The sequence below is a fragment of the Hemitrygon akajei genome, chromosome 13, assembly GCF_048418815.1.
Source record: "Hemitrygon akajei chromosome 13, sHemAka1.3, whole genome shotgun sequence".
Lineage (NCBI taxonomy): Eukaryota > Metazoa > Chordata > Chondrichthyes > Myliobatiformes > Dasyatidae > Hemitrygon > Hemitrygon akajei.
In genome coordinates this window covers 144689-160767 of record NC_133136.1, presented here as the reverse complement: position 1 = coordinate 160767, position 16079 = coordinate 144689, and the positions used below count along the sequence as shown (strand labels likewise).

Below are 16079 nucleotides of genomic sequence, written 5' to 3'. Positions count from 1 at the left end.
ATCATTGGAGAGAGTCCAGAGGAGGTTCATGAGGATTATTCCAGAAATGAAGGGGTTAACATATCAAGAGCATTTGGTAGCTTTGGTCCTGTGCTCACTGGAATTTAGAAGAATGTGGGTGGATCTCATTGAAACCTACTGAATGTTGGAAGGATTGGATAGGGTGGATGTGGAGACAATGTTTCCTATGGTGGAGGTATCCTGAACTACAGGGCACAGCCTCAAAATTTTGTGGTGACCCCTTAAAATTTTTTTAGCCAGTGAGTAGTAAATCTGTGGAATGCTGTGCCACAGACTGTGGTGGAGACTAAGTCTGTGCATATATTTAAGGTGGAAGTTGATCATTACCTGGTCAGTCACAACATCAAAGGACATGGTGAGAAAGCATGTGTAGAGGGTTGTGTAGGAGTTGGGATCAGCCATGATAGAATGGCCTGATTGTGGTCCTATATCTTAAAATCTTATGGTGCAAACCAGGGATGAAATGAGCCATTTCTACACTGCTGTTTCCCTACCTTCCTTTCTAAAGGCAATGACCTGGCAAGGGTGTTGCGATGGGGACCTGGCTACACCAATGAGGATCCCTTCTCCATTCTGTTGGCTGTTGATGAAGCAGAAGAGGTTCTCATGGATCGTTGGACAATCCTTCTCGATGGCCAAGGCTTTACTGATGACGGAGATGATGGTGCCCCTGAAATGGAACCACCAAAGGTATTTGTAAAGAGAAAAATTATTTGAATAAGAGCCTTTGTGAGATTCAACATGGTATAGTAGGAATTATTGAATCCTAGAATAATTATTGATCTTAAAAATGGTCACAAAGGGTGATCTGGGCCTTCAACCCCTTCACCAGTCACATGGGTAGAATGCAGTGTTATCTTTGTATGTGCTCTGTTCTAGAACACTCTGAGGTGCCCTACCATTCACTTTGTATGTCCTGCCTTGGTTTAACTTCACTAAGTGCATCACTTTGTACTGCCGTTCATTTGCCAACTTTCCTAGTTAATCAACATCCTTTTGTAACCTTAGACAGCCTTCCTCACTGTCCACCATGTCACCAAGTTTAGTGTCACCTGCATACTTTTTTAAACAATATTTTTATAGAATTTTACATATATTTCACATATACAGATAAACAATAATAATAATTAAACTAAATAGTGAAACATGTCCTCATGTTTTTCACAATCATCAAAGGAAAGGAGATAGAAACATAGAAAATAGGTGCAGGAGTAGGCCATTTGGCCCTTTGAGCCTGCACCGCCATTCAGTATGATCATGGCTGATCATCCAACTCAGAACCCTGTACCTGCTTTCTCTCCATACCCCCTGATCCCTTTAGCCACAAGGGCCATATCTAACTTTTCACATACTTCACATATTTAATAAAGAAATAAAATAAAAACACATAAAAAAAAAACCATAGAAGCACTCAACAACACACAGCTATTTCAAAATGACTGTGCACCTTGCGTCCAAGAAACTCCAATAAAAGTTTCCACACATTTTCAAATTCTCCCGCCCTTCCCTGGCTATGTAAGTCAGTCTCTCCAATATAATACATGATGCCATCTCCTTCACCCGTACATGTATTGAAAGTATATCCATTTTACTCCAAGGTAAATCTATCATCCTCCTGGCCTGTAGGAGTCCAAAGTCAATTAAAGTTGACTGTTTTGGACTAACAGTAAAGTTCTTTGGATATATACCTAGTACACACATTTTTGCTTGTTACTCCAACAATCTCAAATATAGTCTGAACAACTGTTTTCCAGTATTTTTTTTAATTTTGGAAGCCCCATACACAGTGAAACAGAGTACCCTTTTCTTCTAAGCATCACACAAGTGTCCGGGATGTGAGGGGTCCAACGGTTCAGTTTGACTGGGGTAATGTAAGTTCTCATTAACCATTCATATTGTAATAGCTTCATTCTCGTATTGATTGTTTTTGGGCTTTTAAGCATGCCATTTCCCACTCAGTTTCTTCAAAGTCCTAGAACATAGAATAGTACAGCACAGTACAGGCCCTTCGGCCCACAATGTTTTGCTGACCCTTAAACCTCCTAGATTAACCCCCAACCTAAATTCCTCCATATACCTGTCTAGTAGTCTCTTAAATTTCACTTGTGTATCTGCCTCCACCACTGACTCAGGCAGTGCATTCCACGCACCAACCACTCTGAGCAAAAAACCTTCCTCTAATATCCCCCTTGAACTTTCCACCCCTTACCTTAAAGCCATGTCCACTTGTATTGAGCAGTGGTGCCCTGCGGAAGAGGCGCTAGCTGTCCACTCTACCTATTCCTCTTAATATCTTGTATACCTCTGTCGTGTCTCCTCTCATTCTCCTTCTCTCCAGAGAGTAAAGCCCTAGCGTGAGTGAGAGGTGGTTATTGTGGCACCAATCTCCCTTCCATTTGCTGATTCCAACGTGTTTTATCATTGGCAGATTGTACAGATGAACAACTACTGTGGAATTGGAATTGATGCGGAACTCAGCCTAGACTTCCATCAAGCGAGGGAAGAAGACCCCGACAAGTTCAACAGCAGGTTAATAATCTCCTGATTTACAGATTGGGCTGGCTCTCAGTGATTAGTACGTGCATCCATATCAAATCCAGTTTAGTGCTGCCAGCAGTCCAATTCCATCAATCCAATAATTGTATAGCAACAGGAAATTGAAAGGAAAGGATCAGGTGGTTTTGGGGGCTCACATGCGGATGTTCACAAAAATAGAGTGTCTTAAATTACAGGTGCTGTAATCTTGTTAATTTCAAGATCTTTGACATTATAAGTATCTTTGTATTATAAATTATAAAATAAGTAAAATTATAGAACATTTTAAGAATAGCTTTTTTCCCCCTCTTATCATCACATTTCTGAACAGTCCATGAATAGACCTCACTGCTTTACTCCCTCTATTTTTATGTTTTTCTTTGTAAATTATAGTAATATTTTGTGGCTTGCACTATAATGCTGCTGCAAAACAATAAATTTCATGATATATGTCAGTGACAATAAACCAGATTCTGAAAAGTGCCCTTAATGTAAAAAGAGTATGTGTTAAATCTACTTCAGAGACAAAATCCAGTCCATTTTTCCCAGAGCTGTTGAGGGAGGCCTGTATTATTGGCAACAGTACAGAAGAGTGCACCTGAACACCTTTGTGTTGTACTGATGGAATCATAGACTAAAACAGCAGAGAAGTAGACCCTTGGCCTACCATGTGCCACGAAAACCTATCTAAATTATCCTAGCTGTCAACATTTGGTCCATGGCCTTCTATGCCATGGCAATTGAAGTGGCTGTCAACACACAAAATGATAGCAGATGGAACAATAGGGGGATTTCCCTGTGGGAGGAGTGTGTGGGTGATGGACAGATGGAACAATAGGGGGAAGTGGGAGGAGTGTGAGGGTGATGGACTGATGTAGTTAATGGAGAAAACACTATGGCGGGCCTATGGGTGGTTGGAGGTGGAACTGAGTAGATGGGTAAGAAAGAAGAGACTGACTGGAACAGTTTTCCTGAAGTTTTTTCAAAGGAAAATAGAAGGTGGTGAGATCAGGGAGTCTGTGTTCAAAGTCTAGAGCACATTGATATACAACTTTTGTAAGAGCAGAATTAGGCCATTTGTCCCATTGAATCTGCTTCACCATTTCATCTTGGCTGATCCAATTTTCCACTCAGCCCCAGTCTCCTGCCTGCTTCCTGTATCCCTTCATGCCCTGATCAATCCAGAATCTAGACAGATAGATAGATATTTCATTGATATTACGTGATAGTGATGGTAAGAATTGGAGGAGATGGCAGTTGAATGCATGGCTAAGGAGTTGGTGCAGGGGGCAGGGTTTTAGATTTTTGGACCATTGGGATCTCTTCTGGGGAAGGTGAGACCTGTACAGATTGGATGGGTTGCACCTGAACTCGAGGGGGAGCAATATCCTTGCTGGTAGGTTTGCCAGCATGGTTTGGGAGGGTTTAAACTAATTTGCAAGGGGGTTGGGACCTGGAGTGATAGAGCAGTGAAAGAAGTGCATGGAGTAAAGCCAGATCTAACATATAGAGAGGCTTTGAGGAAAGAGCAGCAGAATAAAGGGTATAAAGGTAGTAAGGTAGAGGGGTTAAAGTGTGTGTACTTCAATGCAAGAAGCATCAGGAACAAAGGTGATGAACTGAGAGCAAACACGAGGAAATCTGCAGATGCTGGAAATTCAAACAACACACACAAAATGCTGGTGGAACACAGCAGGCCAGGCAGCATCTATAGGAGAAGCACTGTCGACGTTTTGGGCCGAGACCCTCCGTCAGGACTAACTGAACAGAGAGCTACTAAGAGATTTGCAAGTAGTGAGGGGAGGGGGAAATGCGAAATGATAGGAGAAGACTGGAGGGGGTGCGATGAAGCTAAGAACTGGAAAGGTGATTGGCGAAAGTGATACTGAGCTGGAGAAGGGAAAGGATCATGGGATGGGAGGCCTCGGGAGAAAGAAGTGGGGGGAGGGGGAGCACCAGAGGGAGATTAAGAACAGGCAGGGTGATGGGCAGAGAGAGAGGGAAAAAAAACAAACAACTAAATATGTCAGGGATGGGGTAAGAAGGGGAGGAGGGGCATTAACGGAAGTTAGAGAAGTCAATGTTCATGTCATCAGGTTGTGTGTGTTGTTTGATGAATTGAGAGCTTGGATACATACATGGAATTATGATGTAGTGGCCATTACGGAGACTTGGCTGGCACCAGGGCAGGAATGGATTCTCAATATTCCTGGATTTCAGTGCTTTAAAAGGGATAGAGAGGGGGGAAAAGGGGAGGAGGGGTGGCATTACTGGTCAGGGATACTATTACAGCTGCAGAAGGGCTGGGTAATGTAGCAGGATCCTCTTTTGAGTCAGTATGGGTGGAAGTCAGGAACAGGAAGGGAGCAGTTACTCTACTGGGGGTATTCTATAGGCCCCTTGGTAGCAGCAGAGATACCGAGGAGCAGATTGGGAGGCAGATTTTGGAAAGGTGCAAAAATAACAGGATTGTTATCATGGGTGACTTTAACTTCCCTAATATTGATTGGCACTTGATTAGTTCCAAGGGTTTAGATGGGGCAGAGTTTATTAAGTGTGTCCAGGATGGATTCCTGTCACAGTATGTTGACAGGCCGACTAGGAGGAATGCCATACTAGATCTAGTATTAGGTAACGAACCGGGTCAGGTCACAGATCTGTCAGTGGGTGAGCATCTGGGGGACAGTGATCACCGCTCTCTGACCTTTAGCATTATCATGGAAAAGGATAGAATCAGAGAGGACAGGAAAATTTTTAATAGGGGAAGGGCAACTTAAGAGGCTATAAGGCTAGAACTTGCAGGTGTGAATTGGGATGATGTTTTTGCAGGGAAATGTACTATGGACATGTGATCGATGTTTAAGGATCTCTTGAAAGATGTTAGGGATAAATTTGTCCCGGTGAGGAAGATAAAGAATGGTAGGGTGAAGAAACCATGGGTGACAAGTGGAGTGGAAAATCTAGTCAGGTGGAAGAAGGCAGCATACATGAGATTTAGGAAGCAAGGATCAGATGGTTCTATTGAGGAATATAGGGTAGCAAGAAAGGAGCTTAAGAAGAGGCTGAAAAGAGCAAGAAGGGGGCATGAGAAGGCCTTGGCGAGTAGGGTATAGAAAAACCCCAAGGTATTCTTCAATTATGTGAAGAACTAAAGGATGACAGGAGTGAAGGTAGGACCGATTAGAGATAAAAGTGGGAAGATGTGCCTGGAGTTTGTGGAAGTGAGCAAGGTCCTCAATGAATACTTCTCTTCGGTATTCACCACTGAGAGGGAACTTGATGATGGTGAGGACAATATGACTGAGGTTGATGTTCTGGAGCATGTTGATATTAAGGGAGAGGAGGTATTGGAATTGTTAAAATACATTAGGACGGATAAGTCCCCGGGGCCTGATGGAATATTCCCCAGGCTGCTCCACGAGGCAAGGGAAGAGATTGCTGAACCTCTGGCTAGAATCTTTATGTCCTCGTTGTCCATGGGAATGGTACCAGAGGATTGGAGGGAGGCGAATGTTGTCCCTTTGTTCAAAAAAGGTAGTAGGGATAGGCCAGGTAATTATAGACCAGTGAGCCTTACGTCTGTGGTGGGAAAGCTGTTGGAAAAGATTCTTAGAGATAGGATCTATGGGCATTTAGAGAATCATGGTCTGATCAGGGACAGTCAGCATGGCTTTGTGAAGGGCAGATCGTGCCTAACAAGCCTGATAGAGTTCTTTGAGGAGGTGACCAGGCGTATAGATGAGGGTAGTGCACTGGATGTGATCTACATGGATTTTAGTAAGGCATTTGACAAGGTTCCACATGGTAGGCTTTTTCAGAAAGTCAGAAGGCATGGGATCCAGGGAAGTTTGGCCAGGTGGATTCAGAATTGGCTTGCCTGCAGAAGGCATAGGGTCGTGGTGGAGGGAGTACATTCAGATTGGAGGGTTGTGACTAGTGGTGTCCCACAAGGATCAGTTCTGTGACCTCTACTTTTTGTGATTTTTATTAACGACCTGGATGTGGAGGTAGAAGGGTGGGTTGGCAAGTTTGCAGATGACACAAAGGCTGGTGGTGTTGCAGATAGTGTAGAGGATTGTCGAAGATCTCAGAGAGACATTGATAGGATGCAGAAGTGGGCTGAGAAGTGGCAGATGGAGCTCAACCCGGAGAAGTGTGAGGTGGTACACTTTGGAAGGACAAACTCCAAGGCAGAGAACAAAGTAAATGGCACTATACTTGGTAGCGTGGAGGAGCAGAGGGATCTGTGTGTACATGTCCACAAATCCCTGAAAGTTGCTTCACAGGTAGATAGGGTAGTTAAGAAAGCTTATGGGGTGTTAGTTTTCATAAGTCGAGGGATAGAGTTTAAGAGACGCGATGTAATGATGCAGCTCTATAAAACTCTAGTTAGGCCACACTTGGAGTACTGTGTCCAGTTCTGGTCGCCTCACTATAGGAAGGATGTGGAAGCGTTGGAAAGGGTACAGAGGAGATTTACCAGGATGCTGCCTGGTTTACAGAGTATGGATTATGATCAGAGATTAAGGAAGCTAGGGCTTTACTCTTTGGAGAGAAGGAGGATGAGAGGAGACATGATAGAGGTGTACAAGATATTAAGAGGAATAGGCAAGAGTGGACAGCCAGCGCCTCTTCCCCAGGGCACCACTGCTCAGTACAAGAGGACATGGCTTTAAGGTAAGGGGAGGGAAGTTCAAGGGGTATATTAGACGAAAGTTTTTTACTCAGAGGGTGGTTGGTGCATGGAATGCACTACCTGAGTCAGTGGTGGAGGCAGATATACTAGTGAAGTTTAAGAGACTACTAGACAGGTATATGGAGGAATTTAAGGTGGCGGAGTTATATGGGAGGCAGGGTTTGAGGGTCGGCACAACATTGTGGGCCGAAGGGCCTGTAATATGCTGTACTATTCTATGTTCTATGAAATTACAGTGTCATAGGAGCTTTACAAGTGCAAAGATATAAATATTAGAAGAGAAATATGAAAAAATAAAAAAACAAGTTACCTCAAACAGTCTAACAGGAGGGTGTCATCACTTATCCGGCTATAGGTTAATTCATTATAGAGCCTAATGGCCGAGGGTAAGAATGACCTCATATAGTGCTTTTTGGAGCAGCACAGTTATCTTAGTCTGTTACTAAACGTGCTCCTCTGTGCAGCCAATGTGGCATGCAGAGGGTGAGAAACATTGTCCAAACTTGCCAGGATTTTCTGTAGGGTCCTTTGTTCTACAACAGCCTCCAGTGTGTCCAGTTTGACTCCTATAACAGAGCCAGCCTTTCTAATCAGTTTATTGAGCCTGTTGGTGCAATTGTCCCAGCACACCAGCATATAGAAGATTGTACTGGCAACAGCAGACTGGTACAACATGTTAAGGAGAGGCCTGCGTACTCCAAAGGACCTCAACTCTCCACAGGAAGTAGAGGCAACTCTGGCCCTTTTTGTACACAGCCTCTGTGTCAGTGCTCTACTCAAGTCCAGGTGCACTGCCAGAGTGCTTCCTCCACTTAATCCATCTACCCTTCATCCACACACTCCTCCCACTTCCCTCTGTTGTCCATCACCATCTCCTTTGTCTTACTGATGTTAAGCTGTAGATGATTCAGTTGTACCACTTGACAAAGCCCACTACCATGTATTCATGTATTCATCCTCCCATCCTCCCTTTATACACTCGACTATTGCTGAGTCATCAGAGAATTTCTGCAGATGACATGACTCAGTGTTATATCAAAAGTCTGAGGTATCCAGGGTAAACAGGAAGGGAACCAATACAATATCAACCAAAGCCTTAAATATGCATAACGACTTGGCCTCCACAACTACCTGTGGAGGGGAATTCCACATATTCACCACTCTCTGGCTAATGAAATTCCTCATCTGTGTTCTGAAAGGACGCCCTCTATTCTGAGGCACCTCAGATTTTTGTATTTTCTCTCCATTTAGAAAATAGTTAACCCTTTAATTTCTTCTGCCAAAGTGCATGATCGTACACTCTGTTGGGCTTGAAATTCTGCCCTGTGTTCGTTTAGGAAGAGAGACAACTTACACCGGAATATTACAAAACGTGGCTTTATTGCAGAATTCGTAACTAGCACAGCGAATCCACGGAGTCGCTGGAGAAGGCGTTCTGTTTTCCCCTTACAATCTGCTCTTATTTATACCCCTTTTCCCCCCAGCACAACCCCGCTACATATTAGGTGATATCGGGCACTTGTGTCCATCTTATTGGCCCGCAGCCATATGCTCACGAGTTACCTGTTTCTTTTGTTTACTGAATCGCGTGACACTAATAGTATCGGTGTAGCGGGGTCCCCAGTTTCGCTCCCCCCTCCCTCGCATCCCGGCCTCCTAACATTATGTGTGTTACGTGAGCCACTCCTGACCTGTAATGGCAGTCTCGAATTAACCCCAACACTCCCTCCCTTGGCCTCCCAGAGGCCACATCCCCACATCCCTTACAATCTTTTCCGCGGCTGCCGGGATCAGGCAGAGAGGTGAGCGTCCCCCGGCACTCTTTGGCGTGTCCTCCCTATTTGCTTATCCTGATTTGTCCGACCTAGGGTCACAAAATATGGGTAGGGGTTCCCTAAACGTCCGCAATTTTTACAAGTAGCATGCAACATTTCAGAAAACTTATTCAAGAACAGATTCACAATCCCCCCCTTGCCATGGTCCATTTCAGTCCGTGTCCTCCCATAGCGCGTCCGCTTTCCGGGAGGGCCGTGTCCTCCCCTTCCACCGGGAACAAGGGTGCCTGGTACGCCGGTGGAGGTCCATTCTTTCCAGTCAAGGCTCGATCTATAGTCCGGATGACTAGGGTCCTAATACAGGGTATGCAACAACAACCACACGTGATAAAGATAGCAATTTAAATAGACAGTCCTAGAGCCGACTGTCCCAGAAACGCTCCCCACTTGCCAGAGGTCTTATTTAGCCAGTAGAAAATGATGCCAGTTACTGTCCCCCTCCCTTCTTACCTTTTAATGCTCTGTTGGAGACCTCGGCGACAGGGTATGGACCATGCCACCGTTTTCCGTTCCAGGTGAGCTTCCCTGGGCCTCGGAGGAACACTTCCACTCCTACCTTGATGGTGTCCGACCCCTGCGGCTGCTCACTGTTAGATTATTGAACTCGCACAGTTATCAATTTTACCATATTTCTAAAAACTCTCATATACTCTGTTACTCAACACACAAATGTCTGAGTTTCGGTAACTCGAAATTGGAAGTGCTCCATGGCTCCCTAGTACACAGAAAGGATCAAATGTGGGACGGTCGCCTTTCAAAACCTGACCTTCGCGTGGGAGATTTCTCCTCTTAACAACCAGTCTAAGGTAGGCGCCGTCAGTATCCCCGTGCACTAAGGTGTACCGCGGAACACTTTCTCTTCTCCTCCTCACTCCTGAGACTTTTATGCCCATCGTGGGCGGCGGGTACCCTCACTCAGAAGACTTTTCCACGGGCGGAGAATCTTCCTAAAAACAGATAAGAGTTAGTACTTACCAGTCACGATTCTGCACCGGGAATGATCTCTCCCAGGGTAATTTGGGGTTGGTGAGGATCCGTCAGCAGACAAGATCTAACTCAGTGATTTAACTATCTAGTGGAAGTCTTTGATATAACAGGCACTTCCTGACCTTAGTCGAGCTTGCGGCCGCAAGTTGTCTGCTGTCGGACCCGCCAGCCTGTGTTGTCTCTCCCTCCCCACGTCGGGGTCACCAAATGTTGGGCTAGAAATTCTGCCCTGTGTTCGTTTAGGAAGAGAGACAACTTACACCGGAATATTACAAAACGTGGCTTTATTGCAGAATTCGTAACTAGCACAGCGAATCCACGGAGTCGCTGGAGAAGGCGTTCTGTTTTCCCCTTACAATCTGCTCTTATTTATACCCCTTTTCCCCCCAGCACAACCCCGCTACATATTAGGTGATATCGGGCACTTGTGTCCATCTTATTGGCCCGCAGCCATATGCTCACGAGTTACCTGTTTCTTTTGTTTACTGAATCGCGTGACACTAATAGTATCGGTGTAGCGGGGTCCCCAGTTTCGCTCCCCCCTCCCTCGCATCCCGGCCTCCTAACATTATGTGTGTTACGTGAGCCACTCCTGACCTGTAATGGCAGTCTCGAATTAACCCCAACAACTCCCTGACAATTTATTCCATCTGTTATTTCTTTGCTCATTCTCCTAATCTGTCTAAGTCCTTCTGTACCCTCTTTACCTCCTCAAAACTACCTCTACCTCCACCTATCTTCATATTGTCTGCAAACTTTATAACAAAGCCATCAATTCCACTGACAAATCCACTGACAAAATGATTGACAAAAGAATCGATCCCAACACAGACTGTGGAACAGCAATAGTCACCTGCAGCCATTCAGAAAAGACTCCCTTTATTCCCGCGCTTTGCCTCCTGCCAATCAGCCACTGCTTTAGCCATGCTAGAATTTTTCCTCTAACACTGTGGGCTCATAGCTTGTTAAGCAGCATTGTGTGGCACCTTGTCAAAGACCTTCAGAAAATCCAAGTACACAACATCAACCAATTCTCCTTTGTCTATCCTGTTTGTTATTTCCTCAGAGAATTCCAACAGATTTGTCAGGCAAGATTTTCTCTTGAGGAAACCATTCAATTCAGTTCAATTCAAGTTTAATTGTCATTTAACCATACATGAATGCTCATGAATACAGCTAAACGTGACAGCATTACTACGGGATAAAGGTGTAAAAACATATTCCCAACGGTCATACATAGTAAGGACATACATGATCACAAACCATGCTGACTGTGGCCTATTTTATCATGCGCCTCCAAGTACCCTGAGACCTCATCCCTAATAATGGACTCCAACATCTCCCCAACCACTGAGGTCAGACTAACAGGCCTATAGTTTCCTTTCTTCTGCCTCTCTCCCTTCTTGACAAATGCAGTGACGTTTGCAATTTTCCAGTATTCCAGAACCATTCCAGAATCTAGTGATTCTTGAAAGATCATTACTAATGTCTCCACAGTCTTTTCGGTCACCTCTTTCAGAACCCTGGGTTGTACACCATCTGTTCCAGGTGACTTATCTACATTCAGACCTTTCAGTTTCTTAAGAACCTTCTCTCTAGTTATGGTAACTTAACACACTTCATGCCCCCTGATACCTGGAACTTCCAATACTGTTAGTGTCTTCTGCAGTGAAGACTGATGCAAAATACTTATTCAGTTCATCCGCTATTTCATTGTCCCCTATTATAGCATAATTTCCCAGTGGTCCGATATCCACTGTCGCCTCTCTTTTACTCTTTATGTATCTGACAAAACTTTTGGTATCCTCTTTAATATTATTGGCTACCTTACTTTCATATTCCATCTTTACCATTTTAGTGACTTTTTTAGTTGCCTTCAATTGGTTTTTAAGAGCCTCCCATTCCTCTAACTTCCCACTAATGTTTGGTTGTTTATATGCCCTCTCTTTTACATTGGCTTTGACTTCTCTTGTTAGCCACTGTTGTGTCATCTTTCCTTCAAAATGCTTCTTTCCCTTTGGGAAGTACATAACCTGTGCCTTTTGAATTGCTTCCAGAAATTCCAGCCATTGCTGCCCTGTCATCATTCTTGATATCAAGGAGAAGGTGGTGTTGGGGCTGTTGAAGAGCATCTCTGGGACTTGATAGGACCTATAACGCAGACACAAGAGATTTTACAGATGGTGAAAATACAGAGCAACGCACATAAAATGCTGGAGGAGCTCAGCAGGTCAGGCAGCTTCTATTGAGAGGAATATACAGTTGACTTTTCGGATCAAGACACTTCATCAGGACTGGAAAGGATGGGCACTGAAGCAGAATAAGAAGGTGGAGGGGGTGGGGGGAGGAGTACAAGCTGATAGGTGAGACCAGGTGTAGGGAAGGTGGCTGGGTAGGGGAGGGGTTTGAGGTAAGAAGCTATGAGCTGATATATGGAAGAGGTAAAGGGCTAAAGAAGAAGAAATCAGGTAAGAGAAGAGAGTGGACCATGGGAGAAAGGGAAGGAGGAAGCACATCAGTGAGAGGTGAGGATAAGAGAAGAAGTGGAGTGGAACCATAATGGAGAATGGAAAAAAGAGGGAGGGAATAAATTATTGGAAGTTGAAGAAATCAATGTTCTCATGTTATCAAGTTGGAGGATTTTTAACCAACAATCACTGCATTGTCCTCCAATTCCAAGTGCCCTAACTGGGTGAGACCTTCAAACACTTTCTGAATCCAAATTGACCATATCACCAGATCCTCTGGGATTTTCCAAGAGTCCTTCTCTTGATCAAACCACCAGTGTGTTATTGATCACTTATTGATCCATTATTGCAAGCCACCAGTGTGTTACTGATAAACACGAGGAAGTCTGTCTTCCTGGTCTTGAAGAGGGGTGTCGGCTCAAAACATCAACTGTTTATTCATTTCCATGGATGCTGCTTGACCTGCTGAGTTCCTCTAGCATTTTGAGTGTGTTATTGATCCTGCTACTATTCATTTCCTTTGAATCTTCCACCATGTCTTCATCAAAGTCCAAACTGAGACTTAGGTACTCATCACTGAAACCTTACAGGAATGTTGTCTTTGTGCAGTTAGTGTTTAAAAACATCAGTGGAATTTTCTGTCACCCTGAGCGTTGCTGCAGGTACAGAAATTCTCTGATTCTCCTGTTGTTTGCCTCCTTGGTCTGCTGGAGCTGGTGTAAAGGGTGGGAGTGGGGTTAGGGGTTTCGGGCTGGTGGGTTAGGGACAACAGCTGACTTTTATTGAAATAACTAACATATATATTTGCCTTCTTGCTTTTCATTCTTATCCACAGGTTCCACAACAAAGGAGTTTATGTAAAGGTTGGCTTGCAGAAAATTAGCCACACGCGAAGTCTACACAGGGATTTAAAGCTTCAAGTAGATAACAAGGAAGTGGAACTTCCAAATATTGAAGGTCTCATCTTTCTTAACATTCCCAGGTCAGCATCTAGACAGAGATCAGAATCCTGATATTATGGTTCACTCCTCTCATCTCTAACAAAGAGATATTTAAATTAGATTTGGATGTTGCAATTTATTTGATTTTTAAGTATCTCAGTAATTTCCAGCATTGCTGTAACTTCTCCAGAAGCATCCATTTCCTTTGGTTGTGTCCAGCTATATAGTGAAGCTGTTGTTTTACTTCGTCCCTTCGGGTTGCACTCCTCAGCCACAGATTTCATCCCTCTTTACGCTCACTGTCTCAGATTGAATTAAATTAAACCACGTCTGAGCCAAAACTGGAGCGGTTACAGATATCCAGAAAATGGTTAAATGAGAAAAAACATATTCATGCCACATGGTTGGAATCTGTATCAATGTGTAAGAGACAGGATCCATTGTGGCCATCACTAGGAATAAGATAAATACACGGTAGAGTGCAGAGAAATGGATATTGATAGTTGTTCTGATGAAGAACCAGTCCAGACATGGTGGGCTGAATAGCCTGTGTTGTACCTATTCTGTAGATCCTCTGGCCTCATGTGACATCTGACATTTTTTTGTCAACTTGCTGGTCTGTACGCCAGAGAAAATGCCAATTTGCTGGTCTGTAGGTTTTTGTTACGATAGTTTAAATAATCAATACATAATGAGTGCTAATCCTATCAATAATTAATAACCATATAACAATTACAGCACGGAAACAGGCCATCTCAGCCCTTCTAGTCCATGCTGAACGCTTACTCTCACCTAGTCCCACTGACCTGCATTCAACCCATCACCCTCCATTCCCTTCTTGTCCATATACCTATCCAATTTTACTTTAAATGACAATATCGAACCTGCCTCTACTACTTCTACTGGAAGCTCGATCGACGCAGCTACCACTCTCTGAGTAAAGAAATTCCCCTCGTGTTAATAGTTGATATTTAATGATTCATTGCAGCTAGGTCCCAGTAACTGATAGATGAGTACCAGGGGTAGGATTCCTGGTCCTCCAAGCCTGCTCCACTCACCAAGGTCACAATTGACCTTCTGTCTACCTCAGTGTCATTTACCAACATTCCCACGATTACTAATGTGCCCATCTCTCGATCAGTATATTGAATGGAACTCGGTGTCTGGAACTCGACAACCTCCAGGAGTGGGATTTTGATGTTGCCTGAGTGAAGGCATTCTGTCATAAACAGTGTCTGGTTGTATTAAAATTTGGGTCCCCTGGTCTTCTTCTCTTCGAGTAGGGAAATGTTCTCCCAACATTTTACCTGTCAAGTGTATAAAGTTTATTATAAATTTAAATGAATACAGTCTTGTCCATCAACTCCCAGCACTCCTGGAACCAGTATGAATCATCACTGTTCTGCACCTCCTCTGTGCCAAGTTCTTTCCTACTTAGGTAAGGAGAGTAAAACTTTGCATAATGCTGAAGGTGTGGAGTCCCCAAACCTTGAAACAACTCCAACTAAACTCCCTGAATTAAGCCCTCTTATAATACAGACCAACATTTACCTTCGAGCATTCGTCATGTCCACGTGTTGGATTTCATTGGCGTTTCCATACTTGTCGTCCACATGTTGGATTTCATTGGTGTGCACCTGCACACCTGGGACCATCTGGACATCAGCATTATTTACCACATACCATTTAACAAGTATTCTGCTTTGACAGTCAGCATATTGGGTGAATCTCTAATTTTTCAAATCCATTAAAATATCTCCTGTTCTCAAGCACCTATCTCTTTACGTTCTCCTCCACACTCGATGTTCTTGATGGTGGGGTAAAATATTTCACACATGAAGTCTCCTGCTTATTAACTTGATTTAAATATCCCAGGTTCCTCCTCCTATTATAAACTATTCTGAAGGAAGTCATCCACTTGCTGGAAGTCCTCATGTCGAATTGCAGAGAAACCTGCTCTGAACATAAACCTTCTTTCCAAGGGACATTTTTAGACTGAAAAAACTCCAAATTAATATCTTTGGATGTAGAATTGTCATCACAATTGCTGCCAGTGGTTGGAAAACTTTACGATTTTATAGATGCAGCTAAATTAGTTTTGCCAGACTCTATCTCTGTTATCTGAAGACTTTGTAAAATGAATTCATGATGTTTACAAATGAACACTGCAGGAGTGGTTTCACTAGTTGGTTTATATGATTGTCCATAGCTGGGGATCTGGAGCGGACCTGTGGGGCAGTGACAGTGACAGCCGCTTTGACAAGCCCCAGATTGATGACGGAATGCTGGAAGTGGTTGGAGTCACTGGTGTCGTTCACATGGTAAGCACAAAAATGGGAGGATATTGCAGGATTTCTATTCAAACGCAGAAGGAAATCTGCATCTGGGAAAGGTGTTTGCTTGTTCAAGGTGAATAGCCAGAGGTAAGTTACTTTACCATCTGGAGCTGCCAAATTGGAAATGAGCATTCACCCAGGAGAAGGGCATGAAGGATCGAAACATCAAAACGTAGAAAACCTACAGCACAATACAGGCCATTCAGCCCACAATGCTGTGCCAAACATGTACTTACTTTAGAAATTACCTAGGGTTACCC

The 16079-nt window shown here is 43.8% G+C and overlaps 1 protein-coding gene across 1 annotated transcript in view; it reads left to right on the top strand.

Annotated features, from left to right (window-relative positions):
• LOC140737576 (diacylglycerol kinase theta) overlaps positions 1–16079 on the top strand; it is a 332765-nt gene that overhangs the window by 268445 nt on the left and 48241 nt on the right. Inside the window, exons 18-21 of the mRNA XM_073064008.1 lie at positions 530–711; positions 2450–2550; positions 13378–13524; positions 15693–15804. Of these exons, the coding sequence (XP_072920109.1) occupies positions 530–711; positions 2450–2550; positions 13378–13524; positions 15693–15804 (542 nt within the window). The remainder of the gene's footprint in view (positions 1–529; positions 712–2449; positions 2551–13377; positions 13525–15692; positions 15805–16079) is intronic.